This window comes from Oncorhynchus mykiss, chromosome 12 (genome assembly GCF_057628025.1).
Source record: "Oncorhynchus mykiss isolate SJ-2025 chromosome 12, ASM5762802v1, whole genome shotgun sequence".
NCBI lineage: Eukaryota > Metazoa > Chordata > Actinopteri > Salmoniformes > Salmonidae > Oncorhynchus > Oncorhynchus mykiss.
In genome coordinates, this window is record NC_143033.1 from 72,643,418 (window position 1) to 72,664,928 (window position 21,511).

Consider the following 21,511-nt stretch of genomic DNA (forward strand, 5'->3'; position numbering starts at 1 on the left):
CGGGGTAGGGAGAGAGATAGGACCACTGCAGAGGGTTAAAAGACACATTCACACACTGTACAGTACATACCAGCAGTGTGGGAGAGTGAAAATTATCATATACAATGTCACAACAGACGAAAAGAACAGCTGAAATGCCAGCCTTTTTTGGTGGGATGGAATTTTGACCTGCCTGGTGACATTAGTAAATTAGTTAAACAGGCCAATAAGTAAGAGGGTTCCAAACCTCTCTGCCAATAACAGCAGGTTTAAAATGTTCCCCTCCCAGACAGTCCTAACAAAACTGTTGTTTGAGAAATTACTCTTCGGTAAGAAGCTATTTGCTTATTTTTTACCATTTTAATTGAAGACAATCCCTTAATCATCACCAGAAATGATTTGATATCTAGATAATAAAAAAAAATAGCTGCATTGGACTTCTAATAACCTGCTGGAACATTCCATATCTTAATGTACCGATGTCTCCGCGAATGAAAACCACACCCACAGAGTCCTCACGAAGCTGCTCCAGACCGTTTTTATGTCCCTCCAGGTCCAGTCCCGTCCCCCACCCTGCATCCCCGTATCCATTCTAGTAATCATGATGGGCATACAGCTGAGATGTCAGAGCTCTCTAGGTGTGACAGCCAGACATAACCATATACCAAGTCAGCAAGACAAGGGAATAATCCATTATTAGTCAAGTGTACTGAATCAAGCCCTGCTTTCTAACACACACACACACACACACACACACACACATATATATATATGTGGTTATATTTAAGCTATTACACAAATATGTCACAAGTCTTTGCCAAATGTTGTATCTTGGAGCCAATTCCTTGTGCACTCAGACTTTAGTTGGGTCAGTGGAAAAAGCTTTGGGAAACTTTGACTTACTTTTACATTTATCATCAGAGCACCAAGAGAGAGGCTCAGATAGAAATAAAACCACCAGTGCGTCCATTTCTTTAACCTCCTTCCTCCCACCTTGCTACCTTTCCCGGTGGCTCTTTCTCAATTCATCTTTCCTCGTCTCCTTCTCAAAACCCATTGGATGTGGTCCTAGGGGAGGGACCCTGGACCTTCTCCTCCAATAAAGGAGGCAAGGAGATAGAATGTGAGGAATCTTTCACAGAAAGACTAAGATAGAGGCTTTGTGCTCCAGCACAGGGCAGCACACTTGTGGTGCATGTGACCCTGGTCTCGCCATCTATCTTCCGTGGCTGCCTATCCCCATCCAGAGGCCTGTCCATCGGTCACAGCCCACACAGCCCCCCAAAACAGACATGCCAAATCACTCACACGGACGCCTGTGCTCCAACATGGCGCTCCGCACTGCACACACCCACTTCTGCTGTACATCACCGCCATATACATACAGTGCAATAACACATCAAGGTCATGACGTATATACAGTAACTTCCGAAAAGGGCCCTCAATGTGAACCAAACTAAACACCTGGAAGGAAGTGAAGAAAATAAAGTTACCTCAGTTGGTTATGGATTCAAACAAAACTGATTTTACAAGCATATTTATTTTTTACTCAAAACAGACGCAAGATATCCAATTTCACAATAAAAAAAAATAAAAACAATCAAGCCTGCTTTCAAGTCATCTTCCATCGACAAAACATTTGGGAATTTATACATGTCAAAAAATAAACAAAGACATTGATGAGGGGAAACACCTCGGCAGTATTATTCATTGCGCTGATGACGAGAGGTGTCAGAGATGTTGCTATCCCGCCAGCCCCTACAACTGTAGACGCAATTCTATCATAATAACAGTCCCTCCTACAAGGAGAGCACGGGTGGCCAAAGTCTTAACAGGAGATTGCAGGGTCTGTTGGGTTCCATATCAGTGCTTCATTGATTAACTTAAGTCATTGATGGGGGTAAGTGGTTAACAAAGTCCACATAAATCACCAATATGAAAGCAGGAAACAAAACTGGCAGACTCCGCTTCCCTCTGTGACAATGTCCACCCACCTCAGTGGGGTTTATAGCCCCCATACAGTGTGGTGTGGTGATGTTGGTTGTGGTGCTGGTGGTGGAGGGTAGCACTCCGGTCGTTGTCTCCCCGTCTCCTGACACCTCACATGGGGTAGTTGAGCACCACGTCCTGCTTGGCCAGCTCCAACAACATAGGGTCGTCAAAGAACTTGCTGATGCTCACATCCTCACTCAGACCCTGCATGGAAACCAGGGAGTCGGTCAGTCACATGGTCGTGATGTGCAGGGTCAATAGTACATACTTAAGGCACACCTCCCCTCACAGACATGGGGGGGGGGGGGGGGGGTAGTATACATACGTACCTTGCGCCGACGGGTCTTGATCATGAACTCTCTTGCCAGGTGAGGGGCAGGCTGGGGCTCCAGCGGCCTGATCACAATGCTCTTGTCCAGGGGGTCACCAGGGACAATCTGGGGGGAGAGGAGAGAGTAGAAACAGGGATCATGAGAGGGTTGAAAATAACAAAAAGGGGAATGAGTGCAAAGGACAATATGGTCAGTTTGAGAAATTCCCCATCTAGTCTTCGGCTTCACATGATCCACACACTGACTAGATGTACAGAAGCTGAAACCTGAGCAGAGGCCTCCTATAATAGAGTCTCCACCACTAAACCTTTCACCACTCAAACACGTGATCTGTTCTCTGCTAGTCAGCTGGCGTTCTCCATGTCACTGATTCCGTCACACTCTTCATCGCCGCAACGTTAGCACATCTAGTTCGGAGTAGAATGGCGTTTTAAAATGATTACTTAAACCTATCATCTTCACCGGCACCTCAATCCTGTTTTCATGCCTGTTGGAAGGGGGGGGGGGGGGGGGCAAGGGGGGGTGAATCTCTTGGCCCCAAATCAGGCAAGGGGCTGTTTCGCCAATTCTGCAATCTCTCACTCCCTCCTCCGTGTGGGGCTGCGTTCCAATCCCAAAATGGCACCATATTCCCTATTTAGCCCTATGGGTCCTGGTCAATATTAGTGCACTAGCCTAAATAGGGAATAGGGTGCCCATTTGGGACAAATCCTAGGACTGTGCTGTAACAAAACCCCAGGCCTGCGGGGGAAAGATTGAACGGGGGGAGAAAAAAAAAATCAATGGAGCGTCTGCAGCCCAATGAACCGATGGAGCAGGGCCGCTAAACGCCATCACACCACACTGTTTCTCCACACACTGGGAGAGGGTGATGATCACGCTACGGAGAGGAATCACCTCCGTTTCAGTTTTACAGAAGAGGAGAGACTAGAGGAGAGACTAGAAGTAGGCTGGAGCAAACGAGGGCGACGGGAGCAAATACATTTTTCCTGACACAGCCAAAGAGGAGAAGAGAGAGAGACACACGACACAGGGGGGGAAAGACAGAGACAACTGTAGCGTACACAATAGCTGCTGACTCAACACCCTTCTAGTCAGCATCCAAACCAACTTACTCAGAGTGGCAGGCATGAGCACGAGGTTCATGACTCTGGCATCATTCTGTCCGAGTGTGTGTGCATGTGTATGTTAACACAGCTGGTGGGCATTAAGAAAGAGGGCACACGTCTGTGTGTGTGTGTGTGTGTGTGTGTGAGAGTGAGTGAGTGTCCGGCCGTTTGATCCTACCTGCCAGTGGTGGAAGACGGACAGGGAGAAGGCCTGGCCCTGTGTGTGTGTTCTCAGGTCCGTCTCGAAGCCAAACGAGTCGATGGCTGGGATGAAGGCCTTGATGGTGTAGAGGGGAGACCCGGGGATGGGGGCGTCCTGGGTCACATGACCTCTGTAGCACAACACAAAAACACAGCAGATAGAATTGTAACAACGACAACAAAACCACCACATTTGAGCAATCAGCACAATATTTCCACATTCAACTTTCCAGATGAAGGTTTAAAAAGGTCAGTCAAGAAGTTATGGGTGGGGTAATTGGGATGGTACAGAGGAGACATCGTTATTTAGTGGTTTGCGGACCTCACCTCCGTCTGGCCAGTACTGTGTACACAGCAGACACACAGTCAGCTGGGGCCTGGACCTCGACAAAGTAATAGGGCTCCATCAACCTGGGGGTGGCCTGCGAGGGACAGGAGAGGGACAGTAATTGGGACAGCCATTAGGAGAACCAGAGGAGAGGAGGGCAGGAGGGAGAGCCAGAGAAGATAGAGGACAGGGGAGGAAAGAACAGTGGAGAAAGTCAGAGGAGAGGAGGGCAGGAGGGAGAGCCAGAGAAGATAGAGGGCAGGGGAGGAAAGAACAGTGGAGAAAGTCAGAGGAGAGGAGGGCAGGAGGGAGAGCCAGAGAAGATAGAGGACAGGTGAGGAAAGAACAGTGGAGAAAGTCAGAGGAGAGAAGCCCGAGAGGCAGGCAATGATGGAGGGATGCAAGGAACCAAAAGAAAAAAGGGGAAAAAAGGAGGCTATCACACCTCAGTACAAACAAGAGCAAGTCGGAAGAAACCAGCACTTTAAATCAAGGTAATGTAACTCAGGAGAAAAACTGGAGAAAAGGGATAGGAAGCAAGAGGGAGCGAGAGTTAATGAAAGATGGAAGAAAGGAGAGGGTGAGGGAGGGAGGTAGAGATAGAGAGAGAGCGAGAGAGAGGGACGATCTCACCATGAGGAAGGCAGAGTACACCACTCTCCTGGCTGTGGGGATGACCTGTCCTCCTCCTCTGTGTAGAGGCTCCTGCGCTATGACCGCATCCAGGATCTTAAACTTCACGTTTCTGATAGCTAGGGAGGGGACATACAGCGGTTAGGTGATTGCGTGAGTGAGTGAGTGATAAAGAGTGGCAAGACACTTACGTTCGTCACACAGAGGCCCCTCCCTGGTGCCCCACTGGAAGCCCTGGATGATGCTGTCCTTAACCGAGCCCAGCAGAGCCTTGTCCACCTGCACACAACGACACGCCGTCAACTACCTGGAGACATATGCCCCGTGCCAAGCTACGCACGTCTGAATACAGGTGGACACAAAATTGCCTTCATTACACCCAAGTGTCATAATCAAAGATCAATATGGAGAGATTGATTGTTCTCATTGATCATAATATTTCCTCGTCTTCCAGGGGGCATAACACTAACCCACGACCGATGTTGTTGTGCCCGATGACCGGCCACTCAATGGGTCAATGCCCCCATGATCACACCGGGGTCGACAGAGGGCCAACTCACTGACACATCCATCGATGCATTTTCACACATCTGCTAGACAGCAGTCATCCTAAATCACTCCAACACACACTCACAATTCACACACAGTCTGTTTACAGTTAGGCCTAGAGACAGACAGGCTGACCCCAAAGTAGCCCAGCATGACCCCAGAGCCCTAGCCTGCCCAACTCACCTCAGCCCAACCTGACCCAAAGACCACCAGCCCTCCACACCACCCCTAGCCCATCCCCAGAGCCCTGGTCTCACCTCAGAAGGCAGGGTGTCATCTACCAGGATGTTAGGCCCGGTGGTGTCGGGCCCAAAGGCCCAGATAGACCTGGCAGCCAGCAGATCCCAGTCATACTTGGTCTGGAAAAACTCTCCCAGCTTCTTCCTGGAACCAGGGATTAAACAACAGGATGGATTAGTGAGTGGTGTCCGTGGGGATGTGGGGTGGGGGTGACAGGAAGAGGAACAGAGGGGACAGAGTTGGTTTCATGGGATGTCAAGTTAAAAAGTGTGTCACTGCCTTGGCACCGTGGCTCACGTTGGCAATGCCAGGCCCAGATGGGTTCACAGATGAGCAGCACACAGCGGGCCGGACACTGTACACTTCCAATCACACACACCTGCGGATAGGATAGGCCTCAAGGTACGGTAAAGACAGGTGTCTGTTTGGGTTGAGACACTGACATGTGGACAGGTAGAAGGATACAGCAGGTCTCTGTAGAAATAGGTGGTGTGCAGGTGTGTCCCGTACCTGTTCCATGTGATCTGCACCACCTCGTTCTCTATGTCCTCAGCCAGGCCCTTCTCCAGAGGCTCGGCAATCATGGTGATCTTATTCCTGTCAATCAAAACACACAACCACCAATCACACAGGGGCGGCAGGTAGCCTAGTGGTTAGAGCATTGGGCCAGTAACCGAAAGGTTGCGAGATCGAATTCCCGAGCTGACAAGGTAAAAATCTGTCATTCTGCCCCTGAACAAGGCAGTTGACCCACTGTTCCTAGGCCGTCATTGTAAATAAGAATTTGTTCTTAACTGACTTGCCTAGTTAAATAAAGGTTAAATTCAATTCAGACAAAACAGCCACAGCTCTCAATCTCCCACCCATCCACAGAGCACACGAAACCTCACACCTCAACATGGGACCGAATGCATCCTATATAGTGCACTACTTTCGACCAGAGCACTATGGAGTGCCATTTGGGACGCAACCAGTCTAAACTAGTTGTTTAGTGTACTGTAGGCTAGGTCACTGGTGACCCATGGGAGATGGTGGATGCTTACTTCTTGTTCGGCGTCTCGGCAAAGCACTTGAGAGACGACGTCTCCACTACCGTCTCACAGAAGGTCACCACGGGGTCAGCCACCTGGGAGAAAGAGGGAAACATTCAGTACTGGAAAACTAATCAAGGAATAACACCAGACATGAAGGGTATTTTGTTTAAGATGTTACAATTCCGATACAGGAAGATTAGTTTGTTGTTCCAATTGGATGAAGGGACATGTGAGAGAGCGAGAACTGACCTTGATGTCGATCTCAGAGTACATCTTCCGCAGGTCGTGCATGACACAGTCCAGGTAGAGTTCCCCAGTACCCAGGATAACATGTTCCCCTGACTCCTCCACCTTGGTGGTGAGGGAGGGGTAGCTCTTATTGACCTTCCGCAGTCCGTCCAACATCTTGGGCAGCTCTGACGGGTTGACTGGCTCCACAGCGATCTTGATGACAGACGCCGTGTTGAACTTGAGCGGCCGGAAGATCTGGGCCTCCTCGTTCCCTCTAGGCTCGGTGATGGTGGCTGTCTTGACGATGGGCTGGTCACAGCCCTCAATGAGAACCCAGTTGCCAGCAGGCACACGGTTCACCTCTATCTGGTACCTGTGGTTGAGAACGTGAAGGGGTTTGAACTGCTGGGGTAAATGACAAGACAACTTATCATACTGAACACTTAGGGGGTTAGGATACGCAAAAAAACATGGTGTATAATACACACATGTACATGTGAAATAGGACAAATATAAGTGTAACAGTATAGCTTCCGTCCCTCTCCTCGCCCCTACCCGGGCTCGAACCAGGGACCCTCTGCACACAACAACTTGACACCCACGAAGCATCGTTACCCATCGCTCTACAAAAGCCTTGCAGAGCAAGGGGAACAACTGCTTCAAGGTCTCAGAGCGAGTGACGTCACAGATTGAAACGCTAGTGCGCTAACTAGCTAGCCATTTCACATTGGTTACAGAAGCACCCACCAAATCATGATAGTCATTATTATATTGAGGACCAGAGACTAGGGAGGAAACACAGAGGGGTTAGACTAATGAATACATAACCGTCAACTTGTTATAATGAACACACTCATTCTTCACCCAAAATGGCACCCTATTCCCTATATAGCGCATTAATTTTGACCAGGGCCCATAAAGCTCTTGTCCTAATTTGAGCACCATGTACGGAAGAGTGTGCCATTTGGGACGCAGGTCAAGTGATATGTCCGCGAGGTGGCATATTAACAATGCCTGTCCTTACCTGGCGACGTTGATCCAGAGGCGTCCCACCGTGCAGACCTGCGAGTCCTCCTCGTCCTCCAGAGTGTAGTTCTCGCCCAGCACCTTGACTGGCTGGCCCGCCTGGATGGTACCGCTCAGCACCCGGCCGAACGCGTGGAACTGCACCCCGTCCTCAGTACTGTACATCTTAGTGGTGTGGCACATCAGAGGACCCTGGTGGGAGGAGGGGAAAGAACGTGCAATAGAGAAGGGATACAGGGAGAGAGGAAATAAATAAACTTAGTTATTAACCTTTTCTAACAAAATTAAAAAGCAACTATTTGTTACATCTCAAGCCTCTCCCTTCATTATTGGCTAGAGGATCTCTGAAGGGCATTTGGAATGTTTGTGATCGATTTTTTTTTTAACGACTCACTTCACTCCCAGTCAATTCCAAATCACCCGCTTGCTTAATTGCGATTCCAATTGCAATGAGGCTATTGATTAACACTGAAAACAGATTCCCCCTACTATAAACCAACTACCATCCATCTCTCTCTTGCCTCTTCTCACCCCCAGCCCCAGGGCCTGTTTCCCCCCACTCCGTCACACTCACATCAGGGTCGCATTCTGCCATGGCCTCCCCCAGGTCTGAGTCCAGTCCTCCAGTGTAGCTGTGCTCTATCTTGCTCTTGGCACCAGCCTGTGGTGAGGGGATGTGCTGCACGCACATGTCCACAAAGCCTGCAGGAGGGAGGTCATGCTCGGCATCACAATAATATGCTTGTCACACTCACCAGAAACATAACATTGAGTGCAATTATACCACTGATTATCCAAGAGTATAGGTGGATACACTGGCCAGAGCACACGGAGGGTGAGCGATAACCACGTACAGTGAGTCATTGTGTACGCAAACTAAGAGCCTATAATGAGAATGCGTACAATAGAATTAGGCCTTGCTAAAGACAGGAGATAAACATGGCTCAACTGTAAACGACCTCTGTGAATAAGATTAAACACGATACAGTTATTGGCGGTAGATGAGGCAGTAGAGGTCAGAGAGGAAACGGGGGTGGCGGATGGCGTACGTACCAGTGAACTCTCCGAAGAAGCGCTTACAGACCAGCCTGAGTAGAGGTCTGATGTTGAGCTTCAGCTCCTCTTTGACCAGGTGGATCCCCAACTCATCCAGCACCCGAGGCAGAGACGTGTCACAGTCACCCACCACCTGGGAGGGAAAGAGAGAGAAGGGGGAAGTTTACTTTTCAGACATGCTAGCGCTACTTAAAGACTTCTATGGAATGGGGTGGTCATCTGGGTCAAGTCATGGAGTCCAAAACAATAAAATGTGACGGCATCTCCCATGAATGGCCACAACAACACTTTTCAATTCATGGCGCTCCTATTGAGTTCATAACGCGTTTCGCCCGGCCTTTCTCAAAGGGTGCTTTCTGTGACAAAGACAGATCGAGGTCGCAATGAGTCAGCTTTTAAGAGCACCGTGAATCCCCTTTTCTTTTTTTGTACTCACAGGGATAGTGTTTGAGGGAACAGACATGTCTACACTAAAGAAATCATCTGTGCATGTAGTAGGGTTGCACATTTTGGGGAAAATTCAGGAGGTGGAAACTTTCTGCGGGAATTAATGGAAATATATACAAATTAATATCAATACCATTTAAATGTAGATGTTTTTTGCATTGGATATATTTACCATATCATATGGAGACAGATACATAAACATTTTACCTTATCATAAGTAGACATAATTTCAAATGATTAAATCCTTCCAATAGAAATAAAACAAACAATTTAGTTATGAATTGAACTTTAATTAATGAGTTGACTCTTTACATGGGATGATTTCACTGAACAACAAAAGGGAATATTGAATGATCCATCGCATCTCCCAAAAACATTTTCAACATACATCTGTAAAATGACCCCAAACAAGGACCAGTTGCGCTCTGAGGCGGTTGATGTTGGTGGGTTGATGAGGCAACAGGGGAAAGAGCCTCAGATCCACAAATTCCCTTCCACCAGGTGGCTGATGAGACATGTTGGCACGCCTGCCATATTGCATCTCCATCCCAAAGCCCTTGCTTGGAAGTGTACTTCGCCAGACTGCCAAGAACCTTGCCCTCATCCAGGCCAATGTGGTGAGACATGGTACTGATGACACCATAGGCCTTGTTGATCTCTGCACCAGACAGGATGCTCTTGCCAACATACTTGGGGTCCAATATGTATGCTGCGGCGTGTATGGGCTTCAGGCAGAAGTCTTCATGCTTTTTGATGTATTTCAGAACTGCAGTTTCCTCTGCTTGGAGCGACAGTGAAGTGGGCAGGGCAGTACGTATTAATTATCTTACATCTGTAAGCAGAGTCTGAACACCAGTCAGGATGGCATTGTCTCCCTCAATCTGTGCAATGGCTACTGCTATAGGTTTCAGGAGTTTCAGGCTGCTCTCCCAAAATACATCATCCAGGAGGATCCTCTTGATGGGGGTGTCCATATCGGCAGACTGTGATATAGCCATTTCTTGGAGAGACTCCTTGCCCTCCAGGAGACTGTCAAACATGATGACAACACCACCCCAACGGGTGTTGCTGGGCAGCTTCAATGTGGTGCTCTTATTCTTCTCACTTTGCTTGGAGAGGTAGACTGCTGCTATAACTTGATGACCCTTCACATACCTAACAATTTCCTTGGCTTTCTTGTAGAGTGTTTTTCAGTGCCATGATGTCCTTGAGCAGATTCAATGCATGAGCAGCACAGCCAATGGGTGTGATGTGACGGTAGGACTCCTCCACTTTAGACCAACTCTGTTGAACTCTGTATCCAGCAAATGAGTAGATAAAACATGTCTGGTTGGAGGGGTGTATGCTGGGCAAAGAACATTCAGAAATCTCTTCCAATACACATTGCCTGTGAGCATCAGAGGTGAACCAGTTGCATACACAGCTCGAGCAAGACATTCATCAGCATTTCTCTGACTACGTTCCTCCATTGAGTCAAAAACACTTTTGATTCCAGGAGGACCATGAGCTGTTGCTATCAATAAGGTGTCTGATTCATCATGTTCACATCAAATAGAAGTAGAGGGACTTTTGTCAGAGGTTACTTGTGAGCTCCTGAGGGAACTTTATGCACTTGGCCAGATGATTTTGCATCTTTGTTACATTCTTCACATATGATTTGGCACAGCTTGCAAATGTGCACAGCTTTTCCTTCTACATTAGCTGCAAGGAAATGTCTCCACACATTAGATAATGCCTGTGACATTTTCCTGTAAAGATTAGAAAAAAGGAGTAAAAAAATATTTATATACACAATTCCATGTACAGATAAATAGTTAAGCAGTTAGATTAAACAACTCCTTTGTAAGATAAATGTTTTAAAATGAAACATGTATGGAAACATGTAAGGTGAATTAACACTCAGTTAGCACCCACACGGTAGCATAAACTAACTAGCAGAAATTGTTATCAAGTTAGAAATGATTTAAACACACTTTGCTGTAGGCTACTATTTACTTGTTAACAAAAAATCATGTATGTATAAAATATATTCACCCCACCCAGTATTGTAATCAAAACTTACCAGAAAGCATGTAGTCCTTGGCTCACACAGTGTAGTAGTGTGGGATCAATAGCATCTCATTAGTGTGCAAGATCTTGAGAATCATCTGTACATGTGATGGAAGAGTGCACCGTGCATGCAGAGGGTTGCAATTCCATTGAATTGGGGATAGTTTAATCAAAATATGCTACAAGACCTAGAATTTCCTGATGTGTATCCCACAAAAAAAAGATTCACTGTTATAAGTCAATATTTTGCTGAATTTAACCATGGAAAATTTCCGAAAATTTCCCAGAAAGTGTCCGACCCTTTGCAACCCTAGCATGTAGCGTATAAGATTTGTTTTCTAGGAGATGATTGCACTAGAGGGGTCTTACCTGAGATAGGATCTTGTACAGAGGCTCCAACACAAACTCCACAAAGCTACGCTGGGAGTTACTGGTGGGGGCTTTCTTAGTGAACCTGCGCCTGAGGAGAGAAGACAAAACAGGGTTATCGTCGTGCATTACAGACAAAAAGTCTAAATGACACTAAATGAAAACCACTTACGTTTTGGGGTTGAAATAAATGTCTCCCCACAGCCTCTTGGCAAACTCTGTGTAGTTGATGTCCCCTGCAACACCAGAGAGAAGGGTTAACAGTTCACTTTTAACAGTTATTCGTAGGGTTAAAACTAGGGATGCACGATATATCGGTGAACATATCAGAATCGGACAATATTAGCTAAAAATGCCAACACGGTATCGGCCTGATGTCTAGTTTAACGCCGATGTTAAAAACCAGTGTCAAAGCTGCCGTACATACCTACAGTTGAAGTCGGAAGTTTACATACAACTTAGCCAAATACATTTAAACTCAGTTTTTCACAATTTCTGACATTTAATCGTGGTAAAAATTCCCTGTCTTAGGTCAGTTAGGATCAACACTTTGTTTTAAGAATGTGAAATGTCAGAATAATAGTAGAGATAATTATTTATTTCAGCTTTCATTTCTATCACCACATTGCCAGTGGGACAGAAGTTAACATACACTCAATTAGAATTTTGTAGCATTGCCTTTAAATTGTTTAACTTGGGTCAAACGTTTTGGGTAGCCTTCCACAAGCTTCCCACAATAAGTTGGGTGAATTGTGGCCCATTTCTCCTGATAGAGCTGGTGTAACTGAGTCAGATTTGTAGGCCTCCTTGCTCGCACACGCCTTTTCAGTTCTGCCGACAAATATTCTATGGGATTGAGGTTAGGGCGTTGTGATAGCCACTCCAATACCTTGACTTTGTTATCCTTAAGCCATTTTGCCACAACTTTGGAAGTATGCTTGGGTCATTGTCCATTTGGAAGACCCATTTGCGACCAAGCTTCAACTTCCTGACTGATGTCTTGAGATGTTGCTTCAATATATCCACATAATTTTCCTCCCTCATGATGCCATTTAGTTTGTGAAGTGCACCAGTCCCCCCTGCAGCAAAGCACCCCCACAACATGATGCTGCCACCCCCGGGCTTCACGGTTGGGATGGTGTTCTTCGGCTTGCAAATCTCCCCCTTTTACCTCCAAACATAACGACATAAGACAGAACGCGTCTCCTTCCTGAGTGGTATGATGGCTGCGTGGTCCCATGGTGTTTATTCTTGCGTACTATTGTTTGTAAAGATGAACGTGGTACATTCAGGCGTTTGGAATTTGTCCCAAGGATGAACCAGACATGTGGTGGTCTACAATTTTTTTTCTGAGGTCGTGGCTGATTTCTTTTGATTTTCCCATGATGTCAAGCAATTAGGAACTTAGTTTGAAGGTAGGCCTTGAAATACATCCACAGGTACACCTCCAATTGACTCAAATGATGTCAATTAACTTATCAGAAGCTTCTAAAGCCGTGACATAATGTTCTGTAATTTTCCTAGCTGTTTAAAAGGCACAGTCAACTTAGTGTATGTAAACTTCTGACCCACTGGAATTGTGATAAAGTGAATTATAAGTGAAATAATCTGTCTGTAAACAATTGTTGGAAAAATGACTTGTGTCATGCACAAAGTAGATGTCCTAACTGACTTGCCAAAACTATATTTTGTTAACAAGAAATTTGTGGAGTGGTTGAAAAACGAGTTTTAATAACTCCAACCTAAGTGTATGTAAACTTCCGACTTCAACTGTATGTAACGTAATGACGCCAAGTAAAATGTTGCGCTACACTTGCAACACAGAATTCCTAACCTAGCCCACAATGTCTGCCCATAATGGAATTCATTGCCCTTGACAATCAACCGTTCTCTGTCGTAGGTGAAGCTGGCTTGCGCTGACTGGTCGAGCACCGGTACACACTACCAAGTGCGCTATTTTTCAGATGTTTCCCTACCGGAGTTACACAGTAGTACTGCTATTATTCACGACATACATACTATGGAATGCCGTTTGGGTCTTTGCGTGTCAAAACAGATTAAGTAAGCACTGTCAAAGCTGTATAAAAAAGTATGCAAACAAGCAAACACCAGCCACGCACGGTGTTTACAATAGAGTGTTGGTAATAGAGCATAATTTGTTTGACCGCAATTTCTGGGGTAGCTAGCTTTAGCTTGGTACCTAGCTAGCACCAATACAACCAGCCTGAAAACAATGACCAGCAGAAACTGCAGTCATTTTCATTATTCTTAGCAATGATTTAGAAATCCTTGTGAGGAAGTATTAGCTAGGTTGCTACTTGTTGTTCACCTACTGAAATTGAACTTCAGTTAGCTAGCCAGCTACTTAACCCTGTTGCCCAAAGCTAACGTTATTAGTAGCCAGCTAGCTTCATCTGGCTAGTGAGGCTCGACCAGACCGGGTTGTGTTGTGAAGCTAGCCACAATAAGGATTAGGCACAATAGTGGAATTTGCGGTTTGCCTTCAAAATAAAAGTATGTTATTGACAGTGACACAAATGAATCCAAATAGTACAATTATGCCATACTTTTATTTTGAAGGCTAAATGCAAAGTCCACTATTGTGCCTAATCCTTAATGTGGCTAGCTTCACATACAGTGGGGCAACAAAGTATTTAGTCAGCCACCAATTGTGCAAGTTCTCCCACTTAAAAAGATGAGAGAGGCCTGTAATTTTCATCAAAGGTACACTTCAACTATGACAGACAAAATGAGAAAAAAAATCCAGAAAATCACATTGTAGGATTTTTAATGAATTTATTTGCAAATTAATGGTGGAAAATAAGTATTTGGTCACCTACAAACAAGCAAGATTTCTGGCTCTCACAGACCTGCAACTTCTTCTTTAAGAGGCTCCTCTGTCCTCCACTCGTTACCTGTATTAATGGCACCTGTTTGAACTTGTTATCAGTATAAAAGACACCTGTCCACAACCTCAAACAGTCACACTCCAAACTCCACTATGGCCAAGACCAAAGAGCTGTCAAAGGACACCAGAAACAAAACTGTAGACCTGCACCAGGCTGGGAAGACTGAATCTGCAATAGGTGAGCAGCTTGGTTTGAAGAAATCAACTGTGGGAGCAATTATTAGGAAATGGAAGACATACAAGACCACGGATAATCTCCCTCGATCTGGGGCTCCACGCAAGATCTCACCCCGGGGGGTCAAAATGATCACAAGAACGGTGAGCAAAAATCCCAGAACCACACGGGGGGACCTAGTGAATGATCTGCAGAGAGCTGAGACCAAAGTAACAAAGCCTACCATCAGTAACACACTACGCCGCCAGGGACTCAAATCCTGCAGTGCCAGACGTGTCCCCCTGCTTAAGCCAGTACATGTCCAGGCCCGTCTGAAGTTTGCTAGAGAGCATTTGGATGATCCAGAAGAAGATTGGGAGAATGTCATATGGTCAGATGAAACCAAAATATAACATTTTTTTTGTAAAAACTCAACTCGTCGTGTTTGGAGGACAAAGGATGCTGAGTTGCATCCAAAGAACACCATACCTACTGTGAAGCATGGGGGTGGAAACATCATGCTTTGGGGCTGTTTTTCTGCAAAGGGACCAGGACGACTGATCCGTGTAAAGGAAAGAATGAATGGGGCCATGTATCGTGAGATTTTGAGTGAAACCCTTCTTCCATCAGCAAGGGCATTGAAGATGAAATGTGGCTGGGTCTTTCAGCATGACAATGATCTCAAACACAACGCCCGAGCAACGAAGGAGTGGCTTCGTAAGAAGCATTTCAAGGTCCTGGAGTGGCCTAGCCAGTCTCCAGATCTCAAGCCCATAGAACATCTTTGGAGGGAGTTGAAAGTCTGTGTTTCCCAGCAACAGCCCCAAAACATCACTGCTCTAGAGGAGATCTGCATGGAGGAATGGGCCAAAATACCAGCAACAGTGTGTGAAAACCTTGTGAACTTACAGAAAACGTTTGATCTCTGTGATTGCCAACAAAGGGTATATAACAAAGTATTGAGATAAGTATTTGGTCAATAACAAAAGTTTATTTTCCACCATAATTTTTCCTCATTTTGTCTGTCATAGTTGAAGTGTACCTATGATGAAAATTACAGGCCTCTCTCATCTTTTTAAGTGGGAGAACTTGCACAATTGGTGGCTGACTAAATACTTTTTTGCCCTGCTGTAGATGGGTCCGACCATCATTAATCAAATAAGACTGTCTTATAAATTAGGGTTGTTTTCGATGACACCTAGCTAACTATAGCTACTGAAACAGATGTCATTTTCCTATGTTTCTGGGGAAGAACATTGTTTGCATCCATGAGCTAGGTTTTTTAAATTTTAGGACCAGCTCTGTAGGTGCGCAAGACATATTTTTAGACACGCAAAGACCCAAACGGCATACCATAGAAATCCTGGTTGAGAATGAAACGACTGAAGAAATGAACAACGAAACAGCACAGCAAGTAAGTGAAAGAAATAGGTTTTTGATTATGTTTTACTGATAATGGGGACATATGTAAACGCCAACAAAATAATTGTTTGGTCAGTGTGGTGTGTGTGTAACCTTGATTTAAAAGTCGGTTAAAAACAAATTCTTATTTACAATGAGGGTCGTCTCACCGTAGGTGTCAGAGTAGATCTTGGCGAAGGAGCCCAGGGTGAAGCAAACACAGTACTGAGAGCTGGCGAAACACACGTTCCCCAGGAGAGGAGACACCACCAGGTTCTCGTCTGTAGAGTAGGTGCTGAGGGAAAGGGGAGAGTGGAGCCACAGTCAATGACACACACTGGACACTATAATACAACAGGCTAATCTCAATGCTAGTAGTTTTCACATTCATGGTTTCACTCTGCAATGGAATCGTCTTTACAAATGCTCTGTTTGATACTCGTAGTAATCTCATTTGAAAAAAGTTGATATTTCATTTCCTCCACACCCCTGTGTCAGCCCCGTAGCCATGGTTACCAAGCCCTCCCCACGTCAGTACCTGAGCATGGCGTTGACCTCGTCCACTATGTGGCGTAGTTTGTAGTAGGCGTCTGTAGGGGGCAGCTTGAGCTCCACGATGAGGCGGTCCACCTTATTGATGCAGATGGTGATGGCCAGACGCTCCTGGACTGCGTGCTTGATCAGACGCTCTGTGTTTAACATCACCTAAAGACACACAAGAGGGACAGAGAGGCCTGGGTTAGGGGAGAAATGGTACAGTTGACTTTCTGGGGCCAGGCCTCAGAGGTGGAAACACAAAAGCCTGCGTCTTTAGGCCAAACACAGAAGCAAAGTCTGATAAGAGAAGTGAGACAAGATAGTGAATCTCTCTGAGGTGAGTGGGGATTTGAGCTAAAAAAAGAAAAAGTAAGAGCACCCACCCCTTCTGCTGCGTCGATGAAAAGCACAATGCCGTCGGAGAGTCGGATGCCTGATGTCACCTCATCCGAAAAGTTGACGTGGCCTGCAGGGACGACAAAGGGTATGAGGTCCCGCTCTGCCTTTCTAAAGCAGCCGACCCAACATCACACACAGTGAGGCGGTAAATTATACCAATCAACCGCCCTTGATTACTCTTTTAATCTCCCCTACGTTTCCTAGGAACACAAGCATTTCGCTACACCCGTAATAACATCTGCTAAATATGTGTATGTGACCAATAACATTGGATTTTATGTTGATTTGCATACCTGGTGTGTCCATGATGTTGAAGAGGAAGGATTTGCCTCTGGAGTCTGGAAGAACCATTGTGACAGGGGTGCTCTTGATACCAACTCCTCGCTGTGGAGGCCAAATAGGAGTCAGCACAATGCACTTATATGGGAGATAAACAATTCTGCAAGAACGTGTCATAGCTCTGAATACAATAAAAACGTACCTCCTGCTCAGTGAACAGGATATCTGTGTAACGGAGCTGAAATACCAAGGAAAAATGCAGTGAATTAATGGCAGATTTACAGTATACACAGAGCATTTCAGATTCAAATCAAATGTTATTTGTCACAAACACATGTTTAGCAGATGTTATTGCGGGTGTAGCGAAATGCTTGTGCTTCTAGTTCCGACAGTGAAGCAATATCTAAAAAGTAATATCTAACAATTTCACAACAAATACCTAATACACACAAATCTAAGTAAAGGAATGGAATTAAGAATATATAAATATATGGACGGGCAATGTCAGAGCGACAGACAGATTCAGTAGATAGCATAGAATACAGTATATACATATGAGATGAGTAATGCAAGATATGTAAACATTATTAAAGTGACATTATTTAAAGTGGCCAATGATTTCAAGTCTCTGTATGTAGGCTGCAGCCTCTCTGATTATAGCATTTCTCCAAATTAGGATGAAAGGTGAGCAGCAAGTTTTTGTGCAGTTTAGTCAAGCTGAGGCGTAAACTCACATCCATGTCATCTCTCTTCCTGATCTCTGGGTGTGTCTGTTCAATCAGGCAGTCCACGAAACACGTCTACAGACAATAAACAAATCCATTAAATCACAATAATGCCAACAGTCTAGTTACTAACATCCATGATTTAGCCAGGTCTGGCTCTAAAGCAGGTCAATTGCTGAGTTTTTAACCTTGCCGTGGTGCAGGTGGCCACACAGGGTGACGTTACGGATCAGCTCGGGACTGTCCATTAGGTCAGCCAGGAACCTGCAGAAGAGGAGAGGTAGGGGTTAAACATGGACCTTTGGTGAGTATAGACAGAGACAGACAGACGCAGGTCTAGTTTACAACAGTCAAACTTGTGAACGGTCAATTACATACTCCATGTCATAAACAGTGGAAGGTAGCTCCTGTTCCATCAGAGTGAACTGCTTGTTCCTTACAGGCTTGATGATGGGTTCTGATGGGGATGGAGAGAAAATGGGAATAAGTTTAATACTATCATATCTGAATTAATGCATATTGGTGCTTGTGTATAAGTGCAACTGTGTTTGTGTGTGTGGTGTCTGACCTGTGAGGGGCTGTGCGTCCTCTTCCTGGACTAAAGTTTCCACCTCCGGCCCGTACACTTCCTCTGCTGTAGGATAGTATTTCTTATCCTCGTGCAGAACTACCTCCATTCCTGGGACATCTTCATCAGCATCAGCCGGCTCATCATCCTCATCCTCATCAGCCTTCACAAAGCAGAAAGGGACACAAGCATGTCATGAAATGACCAGACATTATAAACAACCCTACTTCATATTTGTTAGAATGCGTTGTAATGTGAATTAACGTCTATGCTCTCTGTTGATTTCAGTAAACAAACCTCATCCGCATCTCTGTCGTCTGTCTCCAGATCATCATCCTCGTCAGAGTCTAGTTCTGGACCAATGTAGTTCCCAAACTCGTCATACAGATCCGTCTCCATTGTGAAAGGGACTGGGTAAGAGGAAAACATAATGGATTAGCATTAAAACTGCATCACGCACATGATTTAGCCTTCTGCAAAGTGTACCTTCTACAAACCAATGAATGTTGTCTACTTTAACTCTGCAATTAGTTAGCTGTGTTACTGGTTCAGATGTTCATGTATAACGTTTCAGATGCACACACACGCTAGATACTACATGCATTAGCGAGTAAGTTGAGAAAATCATGAAAAGAAACACATCAAACTCACACCTCAAAGACAATGGTTCACTTTAAAAAGGCCTGAAATGTGCAACTTTGTAATACAGATATTTAGTAGCTACAGTAATCTCTTAGCTAGCTAGCTATGTTTTTGGTTGAATCGCTAGCTAGTTAGCAGATAGCATTTATATAGGGAATGAATGGCATCCCTAACCAACGGACAGGCTGTGTTGCGGTTGATGATGTTTCGATTTTCTACAATAAAGTAGCAAGCTTGTTCTGGAGAATATATCAGCACAAAAACACATAACGTTACCTTGATGTGCAAAAAGAGCGGTAGTTTCAAATTTGTATCACTATTTTCCTAATTATTTGAACTATTCACAATGTTTTCTCTTCTGTTTCCAAACCATGCACATGTAGGACCCCTCAATGCAAACGGACGTCGAGCGTAGGTGATGCACAAATGTAGACTATCTTCATATTGCCTGATTGTATATTTTATTAAAGTACAATGCATTAAAAATAATGATATTCAAATAATATATCTATGGTTATTTGTTTTATGAAATGTATATAACATGTACAGTCCACATATATTGTATTTGCTAATATATTTGGAAGAAAATGTTCATGCGTGCGAAGTCTCTTGCCTGGGCTATATTTTTTTGTACAGGCGCATATTTTACATGAACGACAAGCGCGATAACTCAGGATAGATATTTGGTACTGAAAGTCAATATTTATGTTAAATGGATTTGTAGGTTTGTTATAAAGGCCTAGTGCACTCAAAATGTTGTTTTCTGTATTTTGTGTCATATTGTACAACAGCTAATGAAACTAATATTGTAAAAACTATTTTAGCAGTACAAAAGATTTGATCAGCAGCTACTAGTTTCCAAACAATTTGAGACAGATTTTCATGCATATTTTAAAATCTGCATAAAACAATATGAGCATTTTTCCACCAGAAATGTGTTTCTACCAAACTGACTTTTTGTGGATAAAAGGCTGTGCCTGATGACATAGTGCACATAAAAATAAAATTTGCTGTTAAATTCACATGTACCGAATGATAAATACAAGTTAAATGGGTTTCCATCGCATTTTCAACTTTACTGATGGTTTTGTCACAAAAACTGTTTCTTTATATAGCAAATATGTCCACTATGGTCTTGGTACAAGCACTCTAGCCAACAGCTTGCAGATACAGTGAAGGTAGGCTACCTACATTATGAGATTATTATTATAAGAGTGATATTATTTGTATTTGTAAAACGGCAGCCCATCATCGATCATCATGTCACAAGAATAAGACCCTTGATATTTATTGTAAAGAAGCATAAAGCTCATCACCTTGCACGTTCACCACCCTGTGAAGTTAATCATAACTTATTCATCTTTATTTGATTTATTTTTATTTAACTAGGCAAGTCAATTAAGAACAAATTCCTATTTACAATGACGGCCTACCCCGGCCAAACCTAGACTGACGCTGAGCCAATTGTGTGCCGCCCTATGGGACTCCCAGCCTGTTGTGATTCAGCCTGAAATTGAACCAGGGCCTGTAGTGATGCCTTTAGCACAGAGATGCTGTGCCTTAGACCGCTGCGCCACTCGGGAGCTCAATCTGTAGCCTAATAAACTGCAAGCTTTCCTGAGTTGTAGTGGGAGGACCACACAACATATCCTCGCGTGACTCCAAGTTGACTTCAATTTGATGGTTATTATATCAATATTTGTACATAAAGGCATTTCCACCGCCATTTCCCGCATAAATCATTTTACCGACACAGAAAGTTCCCACCATGTCAAAATAAAAAAAATTGTCTGTCAGCATTTATAAAATCGTAAAATCGTATTTCATGTTTCCATTAGGCCGGTCGTGAGTTTTTCATACATCAAGTAATTAATCCGCATGAAATGGTTGGATGGAAACATGGTGAATGTTATGCTTCTTCCTAATAGTTGCTGGTTGAAAATACAATCTACACAGGACCATCTAATCAGAAGGTTTTTTCACATGGGTGGAGTTTCAGCTTCACTGGTGACATTCCCAGGCAGTAAAGTAAAGTTAATAGACCAATGACAAAGAGAGTTCCAAACTTGTCTGCCAATAACAGCTAGTTTTCAGTTTTGCCCGCCCCACTAAGACCACTCCGGGACATTCTTAGCAAAATTAATGCTTGAGAAATAGGTTTTGGCTATAAAGCTATTTTCGTTTCTTTTTGACCATTTTACTGGAAAATCATTACCGTAAGGGTTTTAATTTTGACACAAATTATTTGACGTTGATATAAAAATGGCTGCATTGGGCCTTTAAGGTGGAAACGACAGTCATATATTTGCCAAATGCAGATGTA

The 21,511-nt window shown here is 44.5% G+C and overlaps 1 protein-coding gene across 1 annotated transcript; it reads right to left on the reverse strand.

Moving 5' to 3' along the window:
- Positions 1 to 1,500: 1,500 nt before the first annotated feature.
- On the reverse strand, positions 1,501 to 19,879 carry LOC110538952 (116 kDa U5 small nuclear ribonucleoprotein component). The gene is made up of 26 exons (XM_036938214.2): positions 19,465 to 19,879; positions 18,844 to 18,956; positions 18,547 to 18,709; positions 18,357 to 18,435; positions 18,167 to 18,242; positions 17,988 to 18,053; positions 17,456 to 17,491; positions 17,268 to 17,358; positions 16,959 to 17,041; positions 16,577 to 16,743; positions 16,209 to 16,333; positions 11,748 to 11,811; positions 11,576 to 11,666; positions 8,708 to 8,843; positions 8,229 to 8,356; positions 7,653 to 7,846; positions 6,647 to 7,001; positions 6,407 to 6,489; positions 5,874 to 5,960; positions 5,381 to 5,507; positions 4,766 to 4,853; positions 4,575 to 4,693; positions 3,941 to 4,035; positions 3,591 to 3,744; positions 2,301 to 2,408; positions 1,501 to 2,175 (listed from the first exon to the last, which is right to left on the reverse strand). Exons 2-26 carry the CDS (start codon positions 18,943 to 18,945, stop codon positions 2,080 to 2,082), a joined length of 2,913 nt encoding a protein of 970 aa, XP_036794109.2. The 5' UTR covers positions 18,946 to 18,956; positions 19,465 to 19,879; the 3' UTR covers positions 1,501 to 2,079.
- Between the last annotated feature and the right edge of the window lie 1,632 nt (positions 19,880 to 21,511).

Excerpts from the sequence above, each read along its gene's own strand:
- LOC110538952 (XM_036938214.2), bottom strand. The coding sequence starts at position 18,945 with ATGGAGACGGATCTGTATGACGAGTTTGGGAACTACATTGGTCCAGAA. Across the intron at positions 11,667-11,747 it reads ATTTATTTCAACCCCAAAAC|GCGCAGGTTCACTAAGAAAG; the intron begins GTAAGTGGTTTT and ends TTCTCTCCTCAG. Across the intron at positions 8,357-8,707 it reads CTTCTTCGGAGAGTTCACTG|GCTTTGTGGACATGTGCGTG; the intron begins GTACGTACGCCA and ends TCCCTCCTGCAG.